General features: G+C 41.1%; 1 protein-coding gene across 1 annotated transcript in view; it reads left to right on the plus strand.

Moving 5' to 3' along the window:
• Nucleotides 1-23576, plus strand: part of MAP2K5 (mitogen-activated protein kinase kinase 5) — a 141768-nt gene that overhangs the window by 31294 nt on the left and 86898 nt on the right. Inside the window, exons 8-11 of the mRNA XM_082488770.1 lie at nt 95-159; nt 14408-14447; nt 20488-20556; nt 20650-20731. Coding sequence (XP_082344896.1) covers nt 95-159; nt 14408-14447; nt 20488-20556; nt 20650-20731 — 256 coding nt within the window. The remainder of the gene's footprint in view (nt 1-94; nt 160-14407; nt 14448-20487; nt 20557-20649; nt 20732-23576) is intronic.

A 23576-nucleotide genomic window follows, 5' to 3' on the forward strand; every position in this document is an offset into this window, starting at 1 on the left:
AGACTGCTTGTTGTTTATGGCCTAGAGTTGCTTTTCCTTGACATTTCCATCCACAGCATGACATCTCTTTTGTTTTTCTTTCTTTCTTGTGGAGATGAATGAACAAGACATACAGTATCGAGACATCCTCGGTCATGGCAATGGAGGCACGGTCTACAAGTGAGTGTTGAATTTCACTTAAAATTTTTGAAAATAAAATTTAAGAGCGCTCTTTTTTTTTTTTTTTTTTTTTTTTTTACCCTTCATATTTGTATGGAGATGTAGGTGGGCCATTGCTGCTATGCAGAAAAGATTATAAAATAAATTCTTAATATAAACTTTTTAAGAATTCTGTTTACAATTTTACAAGGTATCTGCTCTCAGGTGCCGTGGGGTTGGTGCATTTTTATTATCTTTTTAAGACTTAGCTTTGAATCCCTCCTGGGTAACAAGTTAATGGTTCACAAGTGGAACTTGAGATGTCCTGAAGCGTAATGAATTGCCTTCGGTATTTGCAATGCCATTATTCTTGCTGGCTCACCACGCCCTTTGCTGGCCCAGGACTGAGCATGCCACCGGTGGGACGCGATGACACCATTGCTTTGCCTTTCTCTAGCGATTCAAAATTAGTAAATACCCCTTTCACTGTTGCAGTGACTCCCCTCCCTTACGAGCAGCTTCACGCACAAGCTGATGAATATATTAAATGATAAACTCCCCCAAATTTTGGTAGTGAAGCTTATACCCTGCAGCCAGTATTAATTTTAATATTGTAAAGATTATAATAGCAGAGATATAGTTTTCTCGACAGGAAAGTCTTTCTCATGCATAGTGCAAAGTTTAAACTACATAATGTAATATCTGGTACTTAATAGTCTGCAGTGGTGTATGAAAAATATTCCAGTAGGAATTAAGAAATCCATACTTTGTAAGAAAGCCCTGAGGGAGTAATAAAGGTTTCCTCCAGAGAGCTATTTACCATATACAGTAACCCAGCATCCCATTATGATTTTGTTTATACCTTAGACATTTTAACTTTGATATTAACATTTTTTTAAAATGTTTTAAAAGCTACGGTGCATTTAGTTTAGTTTCTAATTGGCTGCCAACATTGCAAAACGACTCTCCTTGCAGAAAGTTTCATGAAAATGGACTTCCCAAACCTTAAAGGAACAAATCCCGTCTTTGAATGGACTCTTCAGAAATCAGGTTAGCTTTATAAATAGAACGTAGTTCAGAAATCTCATTGAGGTTCACTTGTAAAAAGATATTTCTAGACCAAGAAACTTGCAGAAACAGCGTTGGCTTCTTACTTTATAATAATAAGGATTTGAGAGAGTGTGTTGAACTTTACAGCTCGGTCAGTGACTTCTTGATGTTTTCTGATTTAGTGAAGGTTGCTTCCCTTCCCGGTGTACTGATGGAGACTCCGAGAGTAGATGTAGGTGCAAGAAGCATGGCGAAGGAAAGCCACGTGCTCTGGTCCCTGTGGAAGGCACTTGAGGCACAGTTAGGGACAAGGAATATCCCACAAATTGAGGGAACCCACATGTGTCATTGATACCCAGTTCTGGGTCATTTCCTTTAGACAAGTAGCTGAAATAAGGAGCTAGCAACGCGAAATCGTGAATGGCCATCCCAGGTTGTACCAAAAGTCTCTCCCCTTCATCCTGTCTCTAATAGTGGCCAAAGTCTAAGGAATGTAAACCACGGCAAGTGAACGTGTGCTTTGCTACCGTTTTTGCACTGAGGGTCTGCTGACCTTCATGTCTGTTTGTCCGCTTGCGTCTGCCCTACTCGCACAGAACAGCTCTACGCCACGTTTGCTGCGTGTGCTTAGTGCATACAATGGTACAGTGCCTTTAGGTGCAGAACGTGGTATAAAAATACCTCTCTTTTATAATGTTGCCACATGCGTGGTATGTATTTCACATTTGGTAAAATTCATACAGGAAATTTGGATAAAAAGCTATGTAAAGCCAAACTGGCACTTTTGGACTTCTTTTTGTATTTCTGAAAGGTAGTATAGTTACATGCCTGCTTTTTGTTTAATATTTTCACAAACGTATTTTTCTCTTGTGGTGAATACTACCTTAGTAAGAGTCTGCAGGCGCGATGAAGGAACTGCGATGTGAACACTCAAGACGCAGCGGGATAATAGCGCAGGAGAGAATGCGTAATACTTCTGGCACTTCCGCATTGACTTACTGCATTGTGTGGGTTGATGCTGTGATCCGCTTCCTTAAGCGGTTGAGTGTTGCATTTGCCTGCGACTTGGGGAAGTAAAAAATTTTACCTGTAAAATCACGAGCCCTCTTTTGTATCGGGGAAATATTTCTACTTTTCTTTTTCCTTTTTATTGTGTTCATATTTTAAATTAGCAGCTGCAGTGACTTCACAGTATTTTGTCCAGTGCGGGTATCACTCTGCAGTGGTCCAGGGAATGCACACCATTTTTACGTGGGGATGTTTTACACATTCCTGAAGTTTGACTTTCTTTGCAATGCAAACAATAGCGGGATATAAATATGAAATACAGTTTTCTCCCCAAACTGGCTTCGAAGCTATGTGTTCCTCTTAGATGTTCCTGAATTTGTTTTCTCTCTGCCTTGGATTGAAGAGTTGTACCACTCCACTCTCTCATCCCTGAAGAGCTGCTGGTTGCCGTTGTTGCAGGGAGTTGGCGGTTACGCACCGTGGTGATGTGCTTCGGACAAAGCACAGACAGACCTTCCTACCTTGGAACAATCACCCCTTCGTAAAAGGGAGCCTGTTCTCCCTCGCCAAAGGAGCATCTGCACTACACAAGCCAATAAGAAATTGTGAAATGGAATACTTACAGGTAGCTGGATTGCGCTAGTCATAGATAGCAGCCCACATATATTTTATTCCAGTAAATCAATGAGCGTTTGTCAAATAAAATTAATTGCAAACGTTTGGCTGTTTTCCTCTTCCAGCATTCCGTGCTGTCGGTTTGTTTCAGAAGAGGCTGTGTGTAGTATTGATCTGAACGTAAAGAACGAGCGTGTCTGCGCGGTATCTCCTTTTCTTTCTTTCTAGCTCTTTATACTAAGTCATATCCATTATGGCAATGATATATTATCAGCATTCGGCAAACAAGATAGCGTGTCGCAGGTCGCTGAGCAAAAATTTTCAGCCTCTCTTTCCATGTGAATTAACTACTATTGAAATAGTTTATTGAGATTGAAGTATTGATCACTTTTCATGCTAACCTTGGCTTAAGGGGGGAGAGGGGAGGTGGTTTTGTTCTCTTCGGAAGACGCTATGTTTAGTTAGAAAATGTATTTCATTTATTTGGGTTCTTTACAGCTGCAACTGTTTTATTGCTTGGAGAAGAGGTATCTTGGCTTTATTTTTATGACAGTATAATTATACTTTAGAAATACACTTGATTACTGTGTGTAGCAAAATTGTTCCAGTATATTGGTTTGGCCAATATTGCTATACAAACAACTTTTCAGTCAATTGAGTCGGGTAAAAAATCAATACTTTATAGCAATATTTCTAGTGAGAACTTGCTGAATCTAAATGTTTTTCCTGTTCTAAAAAGAAGGGATTTTATAGTTGTTTGACATCCTATTTTTCCCCTACCTTTTGATACGCTATTTTCTTAATTAAGGAATGATAGCAATGATAGAGTTAGATATGGCAAAACCAGTTAATTATTCTTGCTTTCTGGTTGCTTCTATTTTTTAAAAAAAAAGTGAGATCGTATAAATAATCCCAAACTGTAAATTCAAAAAGTGTCTTTGAATATACAAACAATAAGAAAGGAAGAATTCTTCCACTGGTGCATAGTGGGCAGCATTTACTCAATGTCTTGAGTAAAGACTCTCCAGTAAGTGTTAAAATCCGCTTTAACACACACTGAAAGTACCCCAGTCTCTTTCTCTTCTGTTTGCCAGTTGTGGGTAGTTTGCCTCATTAGCTGGGATTGGATTTTTTTTTTTTTAAAAATTCACTGGTAGGTCCAAAAGATATTTAAAGTTTGTGCCTCTGTGCTGCATCTTTTAGCTCCGTCACTGGCTGCAGAGCTCTGAGAGACTGTTTTGGTAAAACTGCTCCTTTTTACTTCAGTGAAAGAAGGTTAACGTTTTGGTTCGTAATGCCATGTATACCCTCTGCCAGCCAGTCTCAGGAGTAGCTACATTAAATAATTTAGACCTAAAATCCTTAGTTGTGTGTATTTTGAACCTAAATATCCCAAAGTAGAGGTATTTATCTCTAGCAAATAATTACTTTGTGAAATCTCTCTCACATGGCATATCTAAATTATCACTATTTCCTTCATTTACATACAAGCAAAAAGAATATTTTTCTCTTATTTCATGTTTTCTCATTTTTGCTTTGCAGTTGTAGCTAATGAGAAGCGAGATGTTCAAGGAACTCTGTTTAGGGGATGGTATAGTCTTCTGTGTGCCTGGGATGTTTCTTAAGTGTGTGTTGTGTATGGTTTGTAAATCTTTGCATTCTGTTAGAGGAGTCTTCAGCAGCAGCAAGCTATAACGCTCTGTATCCCGAGATAAACATAAAGTCCCAATGATGCCGTAATTAATTTGCGAAGTTGCCTAGTATCTGGGAGAGAGGGAAGGAGAGGGAGAATCGGTTATCATCTTTGCAAAACGCTGTTAAACCAGACGGTTTCACTTTAAGTTGAGTAATTGGGAGAGAAGAGGCTGGTGATGATGTACCGCCCAGAAGAATTGTATAGCTAGGGAAAATACGGATAAATGCAGAAGCTTAATTTGTTTGAGCAATTTACTTGAGCAATTTTGCTGCTCGCTTGAGTTGTACATTCCAGCATATGCCTGTTTCTTTATTCTCTATCTCAGCCAACCTTGGGGTGCCCCATTAGCACATTAAACATAGTGCATGGCAAGACAGCTGGGAAGTTGCTCTCTCTTGCAAGGCAGCCTGCAAACTGTGCCTCGCGAGTGTATTGCAGATCCTCTACATTAGCGTTGTCAGATCGGGAGTGAGGAAGCTGGAGGAGACGTAGCTGTGCTTGAGAGTAAGGGAGGTGGAGGTGGTTTAGCTCTGTTCACTGGAGTGATGGTGGCCAGAGTCCGTCATTGCCTTGAGGAGCTTTTGCTCAGCGAGGTTTGCTCCTCCTGGCTTCTCCCGTGGCCTCTGACGCAGAACACTGCTGCTCTCATGAAGGAGCTCCCTCAAGAGGGTCTCTGCAGTCCCAGTTTGTTCTTTAAAAGTTTAAAAGTATCACGCAGCAAAAATATTGCGGGAAGCCAGTCTAAATCTCAGCAGAGCTGTTGCTCTCTTTCATTTGTTTCTGGTTTTCTGTATGAGTACGCGATACCATAACAATTATTTGCCCTTCTTCAAAATCCTTCCATTCGCAGATTATTTTGGCCCTTTGTAAGGGAAGCTGGTGTCATCCTCTGCACCCGGCAGAGGGGAGACAGAGACAGAGAGGGAACTGGTTTTCCCAAGGTAGCGAAGCAGGGCCAGGCGCAGTACGGAGCCCACCTCTGCGGGTTCCCAGCCCGGAGCGCTGCCAGTGGCCCAGGCGGCTTCGCTGGTGGAGAACTTCCCAAGGGAGGTTCTCGCTGTGTTTTGTACGCATTGCTTGTCCCAGCCTGGGGCTTGGTGCAGCTCTGGACAATGGAACTACAGCCAGGTTCAGTGTTTTCTTTGGCGTTAAAACAAATCTGGGGCCATGTGAGGTCTGAAAATCACATCTCCCTGCATTCTTGTGTTGCCCTTGTGGAGGCATTTTCCTTTATTTCCTTTCCCAGACTACATCCATTTTCTGTTTCTCTTGTTTTATTTTTAGGCACACTGAAAAGCATTGGAACAATAATAGCTGGACTAAGTTAGAAATACCCCACCAAATTTCTGCATATTATCATTGCAGTTTAAACAAGACTGACCAGTGATTGCTGTTCACTTGTTTCTTTTGACCCCGGCTATCGCTTGCCTGCCTCATAAAATCTGTTATGCACAAAAGTGCATAAAATGAAGATAAAGTACCTCCTTCAAGTCTGACAAAAACCATTCCTTTGCAGAATGGTAGCTGCAGTGAAAGTAAATAAATGAATGGACAGCAATCACAGCCTAGTTGATGAAACTGTTCAATTAAAGCACAGGCATTTACATGGTGTAATTTCCCTAAATTGCCAATGAGCCCCTTTAGACACAACCAGTGTTCAAATTGATTTCAGCATTGATTTTGGCTGAAGCTGATAAATTTCTGCTTGTTAGTTAAAGTAATTTTGCAGAAGACTTTGTACTGCAGTATTGAAGTGTTCATTTAGCTGATGGTTAAAAGAGGAGTTATTTACAGAGGGTTCTACTGTTGTTCTGAGATGGGACAATTCCCCGGTCATCTTTTTACTTTTAATTTTTAAGCTTCAGTATACAATCAATAGGTTATTGAAACTGATTAAAATGTATCCAGCCAGCTGCCTATGGCTGTTTAATTAGAAACTGGATGATTCTTAAATTAAAGTTGTTTTGTTTGCATTGTATGCCCATGGCTTGGAAGATTAAACGAATAGTAATACTGAAAATTTGAGTTTGTTGGTGTTACCAGTGAGTGAGGTGGTACGTGAGCACAGCACAGCTTGCTTTGCAGCTCGCCCCGACGTGGGCGGCATCATCTGTTTCTTGGTTACAAATAACACTCCGTGTAGTAGAGAATTGGTGGAATTTGCCACAGCCGAGCTATGCCAAGCTTATAGGCACTGACTCTTCCCTCACACAGAATGCTTTTTTTAAATAATGCTTTTGCTCCTAGAGTTGAATGGGAGATGATAAGGGGCAGAAGAATGTGTATTTATATAAGAATCCTTCTTTGCCGTTGTGCTGCCAGTGGTGTGTTTCCGACGCTCTCCTTAATCTCTGTTTGATGCCTCTGTGAAGAACAGTGGGTGTGACAACACCGGTGAGGTTGACGTTGATTTTTCCATTTCTTTTCTCCCCAGATTCTTTGAAAGTGCTTATTCAAGCTGGTAAAAATTAACAGCTCAGATAACCACTGATCATTATAAGGATTAGCCAGCCGTACCCAGCATAACCACCTTCCCTGTACATCACCGCAGCTCTTTTGATGATGGCAAAGAGCAGGACCAGAGAAGCAATGCAAAAATAGTTTCTAGCGTGCTGCTCATCACGATGGTGTCTCAGTGCGCTCCAGTAGTGACTGAGCAGTGTAACTAACCTCATGGTGGTGTTGCTTCCAACCTGCTCCTGGGGAAGAGCAAGCTTTCTGCTTGAAACTGAACCATGATTAGAAGAAAACTCTTGGGTATTGCGGTGAATACCCAGAAAGCTTTTGCTTCTTAATACAGTTCTCTTTTCTACTACTGGCTATTACTGTACAGATCTGGTTTTCCTTAATATTTGTTATGCTGTGAGCGTCCTGAACGTGTCTCCCGTGAACAAATGGTTTGATAACGCAGAAAATCCAGCTTTAGGTGTCCTTATGGAGAGATGTAAGCATCTAAATTGCCATCGCCGTAGGGTGTGACGTACTTTGGGGCTTACTCTGTTGCTTCGAATTTCTTCCAAAAATTGTGATGGGTTTACTTTGTACTGGCAGGCTCTACGCTGTGTCAGATAATGCCTGTCCGTGTCAGTCTAAGCTTATGACTGCTCTGCTGTCTTTTATCCTTTCAGCTAGTTCAGAGCCAGCAGCTGAAATACATTACTGTGTCTGCATCTCATCTGGGCTGGTCCTGTGGTAGTGACCCAGTGTTGGTGGTGGTGGCACCACAGCCTCCTCAAGCAGCGTCAAGGCTAAGCTGTCTCCCTCTTTAGTCCTTTCTGTCTGTACAGGTCACTCTAAGGAACGGGCACTGAATTGCAATGGGATGGGTACAAGAAGAGAGACTTGTAATCCAGTTTTCAAAGGATGACCCTGCATGTTTGGCTGCAGCGGAGAAGTAAGACTAATATAAGCGGTAACAGATGGAAATAGTGGTAGGTTCCAGCATAAAAGAGGTGAGGGATTCGTTCTGCTGTGCTTAGGCTTGGATGCCAAAACCGCCTCTTCCCCACAGAGATGGGTTAAGTGAGACATTTTGCTACTCGGCATTTTCTTTATGCAGCTTCTAGTGCCAATTTTGCTCTTTCGAAAAGTTTAAAATTTAGATATAAGTATTTTTGGTTTGTTTTCTAGTTCAACGACAAATCATTTTGCAATCAGTACTCAAGCATCTGTAATGGGATTTTAGATAGAGGGGAGGTTGGCGTAGATTGCTGTTTGAACTAGCACAGTCCCCATAAAAGCTCCTTTTTACAACTGCTGTGCACTTTGGATTTCCTGTTTTAACAGCCAGAGAGTCAGGCTAATGTGTTTGTCTATTGCAGAAGGCAACAACTGTCAAAGTGTTTATTTCCTAGAAACAATTTGAATCTGTTTCTTTAGATGGCCATCTGAGTACGTGACAATTCTATCATTAGATTGCCAGAGTCTCTCCAGGAATGCGACAGACAGTGGCAGTACTAGGAAAAAAAGGGAGGGGGGGGAGGAAAAATTAACAGCAAACCAAATCTGTGGGTGATTTGCTGCATATAGTTTGCAGCTGGTGACTGGCGTGTCATTCTGCAATGCATAACACTTAGAGAATAGTATTCATCTTGCACGACACTGACACAGCCATTTTGCTCTAGGTTATTTCTCATAGAGCAGGAAAACGTTCGGTTTGACTTCACTCAGTGCCCTTACATCTGAAGGTGCTGCTTGCTACAAGCATGGCTTTTTGTGTTAAGTTTTTAACTCAAATAAGAAACCTAGGGCTTCTGTGTGAACGTTCATTTCTGTTAGGAAATACTCTGCCTCGGGCCCAGAGGCTTTTCGTACGCGTTATTCTGTTCGTGGAGTGAGGAGGGTGTCTGGAGGGCTTCCTCTGCGGTTCATCAGTGCAGTGCTCCGGGTGAGCTGGTACAGGTATGGGGAGACGCGACAGTATTTGCGATTCTTGTTGAGTGAAATGATGTCTTGATGTTTTTAATAGATGTGTATAATGAGTACATACCAAGGTGCGAAGCAGAAGGAAATGTATCTGGGAGAAAGAACCTGAAATACTTGCTTTTATTTTCACTTTGCAGCCTCAGGTTGCCACCTTGGGCAGTTCAGATTGGACATTAGGAGAAAACTCTTTGCGAGTAAGATGGTGCAGCACTGTAACAGGGCATGAGAGAGGCAGGGGGAGCTCCATCCGTGGGACCATCAGCACAGAGCTGGACAAAGCTATGGCTGAGCTTATTCGCTGCTACAGCGAGTAGGGCAGACGCAAGCGGACAAACAGACATGAAGGTCAGCAGCTTCAAGAGGGAGGTTGGACTGGATGGTGGGCAGAGGTCCCTTTCAGCCACGCTTCCACCTCCTGAAAGCACTGTTTAGCAGAATGCCACACCAACGCTGTGTCTGAGCCAGTAGAGCTACAGCAGATCGGAGTTTGTGGCATTAGCTATAAGTTTCTCTGGTACCTCAAGCAGAGGGGAGCACTGCATCCCTGCATCCTGCAGTCACATCACCGATGTAACGGTACTGTCAGTATATCATTTTGGCATATTTGCTGATGTTAGTTATATTTCTAGGAAGGGAAGGGACTGACTCATTGGCATAGCAGACAGGTCATGGCTTTCCCTTGAATCATTTAGTCTTGCCAAGGAATATCTTATTGATTAGAAATTGTTTCCGTGGCTATTGGGGGAAAAATAGAAAAATATATCCTGGTGACCAGAGTGAACAGATGGGAAGCAGGATCTTCTGCATGGTAGGCTGCTGCAGGCTTCTTCAGTGCTTTTTTGCAGCAGCACGAGCGGCATGACAGAATAGTTTTAATGAATTTTTGTTTGTAGGAAGAGGCTGCATTTATTTTGATCTTTCAGAAGCTAGTAAACTTAGTTTGTAGTAAAAGTTATCGTATACGTTAGGAAAAGCTGTTTGAGAAAGCTCAGAGATCTCTGCATACTAAGTCCATGCTTCTGACGTGACCGTTCTTCAATCACTTGTATGTGGGCAAATGCTTTACAACTAAAATTGAGAACACAAATTGAAAATTGCTGTTTCTCTTGAGTGCCTGCATGTTGAAACCTGAAGTTAATTCTTTGCTTGCCCTGGAAGAAATTATACCACAATCACAGCAAGTAATGCAGCTCCCCACTGTGCTTTTAGGTAAAATTTCTCACAGGGAGAATATAAAATTGTGAGTCTTAGCAAGTTGCAAGAGGGAGAAAATTTTTGTTTGACATGTAAGCTGTTTATTAAGAAGCTTGAGCATATTCTGTGTGGTTGGTTTTGTTTGTTTCACTTCTGAACTGAGTAGAAACTCACTATATTCAGTGTATTAACTTTTTAGCATTGAATGTTAGGACTATGGGCTACGGTTTATTCCATAAAGAGGATTCAGTAAAAGCATCTTATGTTTCTCCTCTGGTTTTCTTTGCAGTAGACCTCAGGAAGAACAAAGCAGGCAACGTGAAATACAGTTACCTTTTTCTTCCTTTTCTTTTTAAAACAGAAGCCAGCTGCTTTTGACGCTTTCATTTTTTTAATTTGCTTTCCTGTAGAAACACATCTTCTATATGGAGGGAGAGATGCTGAGGAGTTGGCAGTTCCCCCAAAGCCCTATTCTAGTTTTCCATGATATTGATTTTTATTTTCTGGAACACAAGGGATGCACGCGCCGTTCTCCGCAGTCCATCAGAAGTTTTTTCCGGCTTAGCTGGAGGGCTTTGTTCAAGCAGAGGACGACACGCTTGCTCACACCGTCTTTCTTATTCCCCCGAATAACCCAGCTTTTGCCACGGAGCTGGGCAAGCTGCCTCTGCAGCGCTCCCGGAGGGGCGCTCTCCGTTTTCAGAGTAGAGGAGACAAAGTTATGCTAAAGGACTTGGCTTGCACGGGTCCCTTCAGGGCTTTAAACGTCTAGGGATATGGTTAATAGTCAAGGTTAATAAAATATTTGGCACAACTGTGCCAGTCTTGCTTAGCTGTTCATTGTAGTGGATGTAGAGGGCTCAGAATAATGAACTCCAGTGGGAATGGGAAGGCAGACATTTAAATTTCTTTTCCCCAGTGAGAATGTTTCAAAACGCACGGTGGTTGAAGTCTGCCTGTCCTTTTCCTTAAGCCAACCTCTCTGCCTCACCTACTGTGCGTGTTCACTAGGAGAACCTCCCCAAAGAGATGGCAGCTGCGTCCTCCGCTCGCGCTCGCGCGGTGGGCCAGGGCAGGGCAGGGCCTCCAAAACTCACCTGCTCCCTGTCCGGCGTCCAGCTTTCTTGCTCTGTTTTTCCCCTCTTTCTCGGACCTCGTCCAGTGCTTTCTACCACGCTGCTTCTGTTGCTGGATGTATTTTTTCTGAGGACATCTGGAAGTCGGTACTTTCTTTTCTCCAGCCTCTCTGAAGATTTCTTTGTTCTTTTGTGAAATCGATAAAGATTTTCTCAAGAGAGTTATCGGTCTGAGTTATTAAAACTTAGTTTTAATTCAACAACAATCTCTTAACTTGGTCCCTGCACCAGGTACCGCTGATATTAAGGGGTGTACTTCTTTCTATATTCTGTTCATCACCTTTCGCCTCATCTGGTGGTTATTAAATTGGTTACTTGGTCGAGTGCAGGGTTTGTCCCACATCTGTATTGGACATAGGAACTAAAATATATATAGTTGACACAAGTGTTCAAAATGACTTTTTAAACTTATCATTGCAGAGGTTGGCTCTCTATGTCTCTTCGATTTCTCCTTAACGATAAATGATTTATAGCCATCTATTCTCGATCATCCGTTATTGCTTTTGCAGTGGGTCAAAAGCAAACCAAAACCAGAACCAAACCCCAACAAAAAAGAGCAGAAAAATGAACTTTTTTTCCCAGAGCTTTTTTTCCCATTTCTGCAAGGAGTGAAACTCAAAACAGCATTTTCTTCGAATATTTTGCATATCAATGCATTTAATTTCAGCTCTTTACATTTGTCTTTAAGTACTTCAGCAGCTATTTAGCAACTGTTTTCACTCGTCTTTAACATCCACTTGTCTTTACTGTTAGGCACTGCTCAAATGCTTCCTAGCGCCAAGAGTTGTTGTTGTTGTAACTGTTTATTAGGCGACATCGTTTGCCTCCCATCCTGGAAGATTTTGAAGTGTGTGTTCACTGAAATGTAGAGCGTTGCTGGGGAACCTTTTGCGTTTTGCCTCTTGGCTTTGTCTAATGATGTGGTTCTACAATGATTGTTTACTTACTTTTGGAGGCGACACTGAAACCTCTGAGAGTTGACCCTTGAGATGAGGCTTCACGTCACTTACAGCGTATGAATATTAGTTTAATCTTCTCAAAGACATCCCCAGACTTACTGACGGGTGCAGTATGCACAAAAAGTATGTTTTTCTTCGTGCTGTGCGCAGTATTCTGTGGGATTTTTTTTTTAGCGCATCCTTCTGAAGCCGTGTGAAGGTACTAAATGTTCGGGCTTTAGCTGTGCTGACTGCAACCAAAATGATCAATTCCATCTTAGAGTTCTACATAATATCTAACAAAAACGTTTTCCCTACACACTCATTGGAACGGGTAATTACTGTAGCAACTACAGACTAATTTGAAGTGTTAGCTGTTAATTAAAACACTACAGAGGTGTACGGTTGTCTTTTGGTGTAACCAAAGCTCCTATTCGAACTTCATTAATCACTTTACAGTTATTGTGTTGAGGAAGGTCAGGACAATGGAGCTGCCGGATCAGCCCGGAGTAAACAAATTCCTGTCCTCCCCGGTAGCGTGCCATTTGCAAAGGCACTGGACACGCTGGACCCACGGGCACCCTATCTCCTTTGTGATCCAATTCTCAGCGATAATTAAATGTTAAATTGGTACTGTCAGTGCTCTGTAAACCAAACCAGGTATCTGCCCTCTGCTGGAAATTTAACCCAAACTTCCACGGATGAATTAGCGTGCATCATAATTAAATAATCAAGTCTTCCCTTTTAATTCACTTGGAAACAGGAGATCTCTCTTATGGAAAAAAGATCAGCTTTCTTGACAAGCTAATTAAGTTGCCAAACTGTCCAGCACAGTACATATTAAGCTAACAGACGTTAAGCATGCTATCTCAACCTGTTCATTTTCTTATCATTTCTGCTGATCTTAAGTCCATAATGTTTTGCCACTGTTGATTCATCCATAGTTACAGGAGACTTCGTTTACTCCGTTGGATTCATTATCATGCAGTCAGCTACCGGTCTGTCAGAGCTTCGGCTGACGAGTTTGGTTCTTGCGTGTTGTACAGATATTAAATAACACTGATTTTTGGTATGCCTTTTTCAACTGTGTGTGTTCCCCAAAGCTCATGCCACTCGGTTACGTAAATGTTTATCCATGAGTTATTAAATTAAGGTGAAGGTTTTAGAAACTTCCAAGCTATTAACAGAAATTATATAAGCACTCAGCGTTATAAATAAGATTAAACGACAGTCTCGCCTTGTGCGATGTATGATTTTGCATGCAAAAAAAACCAAACCACGATTAAAACCTTTCTTCTTCAGTAATAATTGCTAGAGGTATATAGTGGTAAAATATAATTCTTTAAAGTTAGTGCCACATATATGACATTATTGTGCATAGTGTCATAAATCAGTATGAGACAATAAAACTAGTGAAGAGGAAAACCTTTAATGGTTTTGTTTTTATGCAAAATTACATGGGATTTTTAGTAGACTTTTTTTTCCGCCTACCTTTTTATTTTCTTACAAGTTGATGGTTAGGAATACGCAAGTCATTGTTAAATAGCCAATTATAAATATTTGTCTTGGGAAATTAAGACAAACTGCTCTTGAAATACTGTGGAAAATTATTTTGGGTATATGTGAGCATTAACAATAATGCTTTCTAACCTCATATGCGCACGCACACACTAATCTTAAATACAAATGCAGAAAGTTCATTTTGCTAATATTTTCTGTGAGTCCTTAGGTTATGATAAAGAATCGGTCACGACCTGTTTTACTTCACGTTAATTGCTATAGCTGTGTATCTCGCTGTCTTACCACTGAAATTACCCTTAGGACTGGCAAACTTGTGTGGTAAACCTTGGTTTACGTGAAGATTCTGAATAATGGCTATACCATAATTTTGTTGCATTAAAAGAAAATGTGAAAGCAGATAAATTTGTACTTAGAAGTTTGCTATTACGCTGCACAAAAGTCTTCAAGGCGTAGATCTGATGTGAGCGTGCAGATGTAAAAACCCGCTAAATGGTTTCATTGTAAGTATATTCTTTTGATCAATTGTTTTCATCAGTCTTTCTTTAGGAATGCTATATAAAATTGGTTTAATGTAAAACGTATTAGCTCCAAGTCATTTTTCTGTGAAATTAGTGTATACGTGTTGCACATATGTATAGAGGTAATTTTATGTGATCTCAAGTTATTTAATTTTTTCCCTCATGCAGGGCATATCATGTCCCTAGTGGAAAAATACTAGCAGTAAAGGTAAGATATTACAGTAATTTTCTTTCTCTTTCTTTCTCTCTATTCTTTCTTGACCTTGGTTTCCTTCCCCTCCCTCTGATTGTTAGATCTCAATTTGTTTTATTGCATTAAAGCCCGTATCGTTTATGCGGGAAAACTCCAGCCCATAAATCTAGTAATTCCGAAGGGGCGCAGGGTTCCCAGAAGCCGGGATTCGCCCACCCGGGATCGCTTGGCACTGTGTGGAGGTTCCGCCACGTCTTCCCGCGGGGTTACAGGGATGTGCCCAAGCGCAGTCGTGGTTTGTGCCTCTCTGGCGACCGGCAGAGATGCTGCCTCACCGGCCCGAATCCCAGCGGTACAGGAGCGGGGCTGGAAAGGTCGCAGGATGTCAGCCTGTACCTTTCTCTGCTAATGCCAAACTGTCCCCAAGGGCACATTCTTGAGTGGTTTCTGCAACCGCATTTTTAAATAAAGAGAATTTCCCTGTTTTCTTTGGGATAATATCTTGTTTTCCTCGGAGATTTTGTGGTTTTAACAGGTTTATTTATTTTATTGTCCCTTTCCCCCCCATTGTTTGGGTTTTTTTTACCCAACTGATTTGGCTTTTTTTTTTTTCCTTGTTAGCTCATTCTTTGCAGTGAAGCTGTATACTGTGATGTTATGTGGTCAGACAAACGCCAGTCTTGCCTGATGTTCAGTTAAGACTGTGGTAAACTAGTAGCGCGACTCTGACAACAGTATGCCAACTCTTCTGTAGAATATGTTAAATTAAATGTGTAAATTAAATTATTAATGCAGTTAAGCTATACAAGAACTGTGAAATGTGCCCTTTTTTAATATATCAAACTTTTTTTTAATTTGGCGATTTTGTTAAAACTCAAAGCGGTACAGACTTTTGGAAAACAAATTAATTGTTGCATTCATACAATTCCAATTAGCAGTTTGGGATCTAAAACAAAGGTATATTTTAAAAGTATAATTTATGGAGTAATTACTCAGGAAACTGTAAAATGGGCTTTTTGTCTCTTTGTTTTCTGTCTTAATCATTAAATTGTGGTGTAACTGAGTTAAACTGAAAGAATGTGGAGAAGGGCAAGAGGAGCGATGGGAGTTGGTTGCTACAAGCAGAATTGGTGTTACATGGAATTTAAAGATGTCAGATTATACTAAGACTTCAAACAAAGCATTTATATTTACCAGGCAATATTTACATATATGGGTAACTTTCAGATTTGGGCTCAGATTGTCTTGTGGTTCCAACGGATACAGTTTACTAAAAGGAGATTCTGCCCACGTTTTGGCTTTCCCGAGGATCGTGTAAATCCCTTCACCCCACTAGGAGAAACGCTTTTGACTTTCCAGTGAATTGAAGAAAAGCAAATGCTTACTACAGGATTTGACATCATTCTCTACATGTGGAAAAAAACGGAAATTGAAGTAACGTCCAAATAACTTCTAATTATATGGAATACAAATATCACTTGAAAAAGTCTTTTTGAAAAAGTCCTTTCAAGTGGTATCTGTCATTCCTAAACCTGTCATGAGCAGTTAGAGTAAGACAGGGATTCTCTGAGTTGTAATAGGCACAAAAGTACAGCAAATTTAATAATAAAAAAATATTTTTTATTACAACTTTCAATGGGGAACTGAAAAAGCTCTTCCCCTAAATGCTGGGGTTGTGTAAGGATGCTGCTTTTCCCTGGCACCTGCTTCCTCAAATAATCTTCTTCCAGCTCTACAGAGAGCATCTTCTATGCCCGTTCTGCTTGGCGCTGGCATTGCTGCTCGCCGGCCGGCCCCGTGCTGCCGTGGGGCTGTGGGTGCCCTCCGAAGCTGCCTGGAGAGGAGGTGGAGCAAGAGAAAAAATCGCACAGGCAGGAGGGGAAATGAGTTTACCCTTCGCAAGGTTAATTGAAATCACCTCCCTGTGGCACAAAGCCTTTTCCCCCAGCAATTTCACCTCCTTGTTTCCCTTTGAGTCCACGGGTTTGGTTAGTCCTCGTGGATAATTAGCATCCTGAAGATTTGGGAAACTGGCTTCTCTTGTAGATACTACTCATGGTGGTCCTGTCACTCTCAATTACACTTTTTTTTTTTTTTTTAAGTGTGATTTCAGAAGAAATATTACTCCAACGTGTGTGTTATCGTAGTTTAAAATAACATGCTCACGAGCTGGAGGTGAGGAAACCTGCTATGATCGCGATCGTGCCGGCTTGCTCTAGTAAGAAAATTACTGAACACATCTATGGCTCAGCATACACAGCAATAAAAAGAGGACGGTAGTGCCCGCGTCTTGACGAGATCGTCACACGGATCAAGTGTTTTGACAGAGGATTATCCTGCTAATGGGAACATCACTGGATGGATCTGTGAAAGCCAAGTTCTGCATTTTGGGGGCTTTTTTTTTTGGATGATAATTCACAGGTTTGATAGGACAAGATAACGTTCTGCAAACCTGTTGATTAAAATTCTTTCAGTTGGTAGATAATCTCGCAAATATATTGAACAGGAAACCTAAACCGATGCTAATACCTGTGTTATAGACCAAAGCTATGTCATCACAAATTTTGTGTAAACTTTACAGTTAGATATTGTGCAGAGGATTTAATAGATTTTTTCAAACATAACTTTTTTCGAATTGGAGGGAAAAATCCAAATGAAAAATTTGAGCAAACGCTGGCTGATTGCCATTCTTAACTGCTTTTAGTTTCTCCTGCTCTTAAGCTAGCATTTAAATGGACCATTTGATTAATCATTTGTATACTGACTATAATACTCCCAAATTTCCTTTGAGTTGTACATACTGTAAAAGACAATTATGTCGCCACGGATTAAATAAGTGAATTAAAACAGAATAGCAGCTTAATTTGACCTGTGATTTTGCTCTCGTTCCCTTTAGTGGAACGTATGCCACTCCAGCAAATAGATGAAGTCATCCATGACAGCTTGTGATGAATTGCCGTATTTATACTGTATATTTTAATAGCCTCACACTAATTTAAATTGAGCACAGAGTAAATTATAATTCAGTCACTTGACTGCTTGTATTTAACTTGACAACTCATCCTTATTTGTCCTGGAGGTGTAGTGGAGAGCAGCGGAAATATGCTCAGGTATTCCACTTTTAAAAATTAACCCTTTTTGCTTGAAACGTTAGGTATGGTGAGGTCACATAACCTTCTAGGCGTGCTAAGCGATTCCAAGATTGTTGTATTCTGGGCAGGAACTTGATAAGGAAGATGTGCAGAAGTACTTGGAGCCCCTTGCTGAATCCCAGAGGTCCACCATGTCCTTTACGTTAAAAAAAAATATATATAAAAAACGCCCCCCTTGTCTCGGATCTGTCTCCAGCTCCACCTCTGAGGCACCATTTGGACTAGTTTTGACATCGGGGCAGGTGCCGGAGCTCGGAGCTCGGTGGCCAGCCCCTCTTCCCCAGCCAGCCCGCGTCACCCTCAGCCCCGTCATCCGCAGCCCCGTGGCTCGCTCAGCCCCCGGCGGCGCGGGTGGCCACGGACCTGCCGAGCTCCTCTCCTCCTCGGACTCTTGTTGTTGTAGCTTCTGATGCAAACTTGTTGAGAAACTCCGCTCCCACACATGTTGGACACTGCCTGTTATTTTGTGCCGGATGAATCGGGTTTCGCTTTTCTGCTTTCAATAATTTCAGTAAAATAACAGTGATTATTTGCTACAATGTTCTTTCCAGAGGTGCCGTTTGTCCAACGTTACATCTCATTTGTTTACCTGCGTTACGGTTGTGGAAATTGTAGCCAAAGTCCTTATTCGCAGCTTTGTCCTTGGTAGCAATGGGTTTGGGGAGGGGTTGTGGGGTGGTTTTTCTTGCTTTAACGCTGTTCCAGCCCATACTTAACACTGTCAGCTCACATATTCTTAGAAGTTGTTTCACCCATACAAACTTTATTTTCTAAGTACGCTTAGAAATTTTAAACAGAAGGAGTATGACCATGGAGATTACAAGTGCAGATTAAGGCAGTGCTGTATAGATTTCTCCCCCCCTCCTCCTTTCTGCTCCCATTTCGATGCTGTAAAAAACATAAGGTTCCACCAACCTTGACATCAGATGGGTGTCTCTCCAGTGTTAGGTGTCACACAAGCTACGCGTGTTTAGATGGAAGAAAACACTTCCGTACAATAGTTACCCAGAGAAAGCGAGGCGGTGGTCTCTCCTAATTTATTTTGTGGTGATGTACGCTTCCCGTACCGTTGCAGTGCATTTCTGCACGTGCTCTACCCTATAGGAGCCTGAGCGCTCCTAAGTTGGGTGGCTCTGCTTTTCCAGGTTATCCTCGCTATTAGAATGCAGGGTCTGTATGTAATTATAGTTAATGCAAATCAGCCGGAGACCTTTCTTCCTGCCAGGTCTTGGTTGATTGGGTGTCGGTGGTGTATTTGACGCTGATCATGCTAACTAGTCATTGTTCGGGTCGGTGAAGCCTTCACAGCGAATGAGGCAGGGAAATTTCTCACTGGGAGTAGAATTTAGTGAGATAAAAATGTTAATTTTATACTGTTGACAAGATTAAATTCTCTTAATATTCAGTGGGTAAAACTGATGGTATTCCAGCAAATTGTTTTAAGTTTTTCACGCTGGAAAAATGTAAGTGAATATTGTTGGCAAATGATTATTGATCTAGACAAGTGTGTTAAACGTTTCTTGGCAGCCCTGTATTACACTTACAATTTAGTTTAGTGACAGCTTTTATAAATAACCCTAAAGCAAACTCTTGATAGAAACAGGTTATCGTTTTTTTTTCTTTTAGACAGATTTTGATACTGGAAAATGCGTGTGTTTGGAAGCGGTCTCTCTGTATTTTGTTTGATCAGCAGTATATGCAGCGCATAATATCTATTCTGCTAATTCTGCAGACTGACTAGATTTTGTTTCCCTTTAGCCTAAAGTATTAAACTGTGAAATATTGAGTGGTAGTAGACAGAGCCTGGCTAAATGCATGCGGAGTCCATTTTGCTATATATAGTAGTCCTTAATAATTGCGCGCGCCAGTCTTCAAATAATCATGGCGAAGAATCGTCTGTTAAAGTTGACTTTCAATGCTGGTTCTGTCGGAACCGGCATCCTTATTAAGACGGTCTGTCTTGAAAATCCTGAAAACTCGTAACTCCAGTCACTGCACCCCATGTTCACTGCAGCATGTGGTACTTTAGTCCTGGTTAGCAGCCTGGCTCAAAAGGATGAAAAACGAGGGCACGGACGAAGGAAAGGAGGATCTAAGCGTGACAGCGAGCGGCTGGTTTGAGCTGCTGAGCGCTCAAAGTCGGGTTGGTTGTAGTTGTTTTGAGGAATGCTTTGGTGATGCTTACCTAAGCATCTGGACCATCTGCTACCACCTGCATTTTTTTCCTGTATATTTAAGTTTATCATTTTTCACATGATGTTGGGAATTTATGTAAAAAAGAGGGTAAATATTAAAGAAACTGAAACTGTAAGAGCGGTGCTTAGAGGCGCTCCTTTAGGACACCGCTGAGACATCCAGAGATACTTCCAACGCTACAGTGCTTATTTAGCCCTTAGAGTTAATGTCGGCACGTTCAGCAAGGTCTGTCGGGGTCACATCCTTCAGGCTTTTTTGCAAGACGTCTCTGTAGTGAGAAGGATCGGTGCTGGGCGGATGAGGAGGCGGCTGTACTGAGCAGGAGGTGGGAGGTGGTCGCACTTCGGGTGAATAAGAAGCAACTTTACTGACCTGGGTTTACCCACCTGCAGATCGACCCCGCCTGCTCTTCGCATGACATGCGGGACTTGTGTTCGTCTCTCGGTCAAATGGTTAAACCGCAAACCTTATGACGTTTCATGGATAAAATCGGCTGTTTAACTTAGTTTACTTATAACTGAATTTAAAAAGTAAATAAGTCTGTCTTTCCTTCCTTTGCTCATCACTCTGTTAAAATATTCTTGCCACCTCTTCCTCTCTTGCTTTGCTCACATAAGGATAATTAATGCACAGGTCTTCTGGTTTTTATTTTGAATCATTCACTTTTTCTGTCAGTGCTAATCATATGTCCATTCTTTTTATTTTAGGTCATACCTTTAGATATAACACTGGAACTCCAGAAGCAGATAATGTCGGAGTTAGAAATTCTTTATAAGGTAGATAAATTTTCTCATTTTGATTATTCTGCCCTATAATCTTCTTACAGCAAATTCTAAAACAGGCTTCTCTTTTTTCCTTTCTTTTTCCAGTGTGACTCATCATATATCATAGGATTTTATGGTGCTTTTTTTGTAGAAAACCGAATTTCACTGTGTACAGAGTTCATGGATGGTGAGTTGTCTATCTAGTGTCCTTTTGATTGCTAAGCATGTAAATGGGAAAATCAAACAAAGATGTGCTTTTCCAGAATGGAGCAAAACACAGTAGTATGACTTGAAAATTTAAAGTATTAATACTTCGCAGGTAGTTTTTTAAAAAACAGGTTAGTATTGGGACTGTGTTATATTCTCCATGGTACGCTGTATTTTCCCGAGTGTAACTTCGCTTACTTTTATTGAAAATGTAAATAGAAGAGAAATAAATGCTAGCTTAATTTGTGGTTTGATATTTGAGTCTTCCGTACAATCTGTCCTCGCTGACAAAACAGCTGTTCCTCACTTTTACTGTTTTGATAGCCAAAACAGATTTTCTTTTAAAGAAATCTATTAACCCAATGTCCTATGTGTTTTCAGTGGAAATTGTCTCTTAATTGCAAGGCAAGGAATTATTTTCTAACACAGCTGTTTAGCAGTGCTGCGCCGAGTTTCTTTTTGGGTGCACTCTTGTTTCTCCCAATGTGGATCTTCAGACCAACAGTATCCCCTTCCCCACAATCTGGTGCTGCTCTCGTTGTGGCGCTGTGTTAGTACTTTGCTTTGAAATCTTGTACTATGTGGCATTCTTGGAGAAGAGGCAGGAAAACTATACTGATTACAGGAATTTATAATCATTGCTGCCCTCTGTGTGTCAATTTTGAGAGCATGTCTCATGACAGATGCAGTCCCCTCGTGTCTCATGTGCAAGAACCCCCTTCGCAGCGTTCAACTTTAAACATCATGTTCTTACAAGCAATAGTCTATGACTCTCTCCAGGATTTTCTTATGAGCCAGCATTTCCTGCCCTATCCGGCTTTTTCACAAAGGTTCAGTTAAGCTGGATATAAAGAAGTAAGGATCTCGCAAATAATATACAGTGGAGGGAAGGCTTTGTGGCAGGAAAAATTTCCAAAGCCAAATGTGTACCATTAAACATTGTTGAGTAGCTTCTTCCTTTCTGATGGGGACCACGAATAAAGCCCTTTAGGGTTTTACGGTGCCTTTTGTTTTCTCCCTGTTAAAATGGTCTGTTATTACTGTTATTTCTCTCTTTGTACACTTACTACCTCTGCCCCAGTGATGGCTGTGCCCCATTTCCAAGTATGAGTACTCTCACAGATTTTCCATGTTTAATGAAAAAGTATTACATTTATTCATCAAAGCCCACAAGTTAAATTCTTTGCTGTTCTCGCGCTGTGTGACTATTAGCCTGTCTCTGTTCTGTCCTTGCAATTGCACTCAGACTTGCGAGCCTGTGTTCAGCAGTAGTCGAATGCAGTAAGGAAGCATCTGCTCATGCCAAAACACGCGTCTGCTTAGAGTATGTGTGCTCCTGCTAATTCGGAGATGTTTAAAAATGACGGCCATAAATGCTCGCAGTTCTGAATTCTTGTTTGAAAATATTTAAGCCTTTAGGGTATGCGTCTCTCATGATGTTGCACAACGATGGTGGTTACTGACCATGCACAAATTACTTGGAATTATACTGGAGATGACCTCTGGTCTGCCTCATGTTGTGCGCTCCTTCTGGCAGAAAGCAACAGCCATCATTTAAAGGAAGAACAAAATGCAAATAAAGGGACCTTGCCTTTTTTTTTTTTTTCCCCAGACCTTTAATTTTGATGCATAAGGATGCAGGTAAAGATAGTAACAAGTACTTTCTCATCCTGCAGATGAACAGCTTTAACCTTGACAAAGCTTTAGCCCTTTTGACTGTCTTAGAGAGTTTATGATATTTGCTGGATCCATATCCTGTGGCTGCGTTTGCCCAATTATATCCTGTACCGTCTTACAAAACATAGGTATTTCTTTTCGAATTGCCTAGGTAGAGGTGGATCTGCCTCTTTTGGGGTAGTTATGACTTAGGGGTACAGGTAGGGAAAAGGTGCACATGTGGCACCATACTGGTTCTTCCCTGGCACCTGCAAGCAGGAAAAGGCAAGTAAGTCCAAGTCCGCAAATGGCAAAATACTGAGGTTGAACTGACCTGCATCACTGTTCCACCTGCCGGTTGATCTTAAAGATCAACAGAGATGTGAAATGAAGCTTTCTAATCTTTGCCCTTTTATAGTTATAATAAAGAAGACACGCTTCTCAAGAAAGATGGTGAAACGTGCTGTTACCTTTTACTTTGTTGCCTCTTTTCCTTGAAACTGCTGAACACCCACTAAATTTCCCTTAAAAGCAGCGAGAGGTGCCGGGTATCAGACTGTACCTAGATGTCTACACATAGATTTGAGAACTAACATTATATATTTAGATTTGGAGATGTCTGCTACGGAATTTTTTTCTCAATAGAAAAATGGCAGATTTCCCCCGTTGTTTGCCAAAAGTTACTTTCCTTCATTTTTCAAACAGCACTACCTTTAGTGACATCTATAATAGCAAGACTTACTAGTTTGGTGTATGAAAATAGGTCCTTTTTTTGTCCAAAATTTAAGGATGAGTTATAAGCATTAACAGGAACCACCTGCTATATGATTGCCTTCTGTTTGGCTTTTGTAATGAGCAGTAGATATCGGTGATGCTACATCCTCTTATTTCTATTAAATAGTGCTTACATTTACTTTTACAACTGAGGTTCATTATAATCCACAGGCAATGTGGACAATATAAGTTGAAAGAATTAACTTAATGAACAAATAGGAGTTTCAGTGACCTGGAATCACAACAACATTAGTGAGGATAAACACATACTATATTTCTGACAGTGGAGACAATGAGGAAAATGAGGGGAAAAAAACAACAACAACTAATGCAAAACCCCCATCATTGGAATAAGTAGTATAGCATAAATAAGAACTATTGTATAATTAAGGCTG

Source organism: Vanellus vanellus (assembly GCF_965231255.1).
Source record: "Vanellus vanellus genome assembly, chromosome: 11".
In the NCBI taxonomy this organism is placed as follows: domain Eukaryota; kingdom Metazoa; phylum Chordata; class Aves; order Charadriiformes; family Charadriidae; genus Vanellus; species Vanellus vanellus.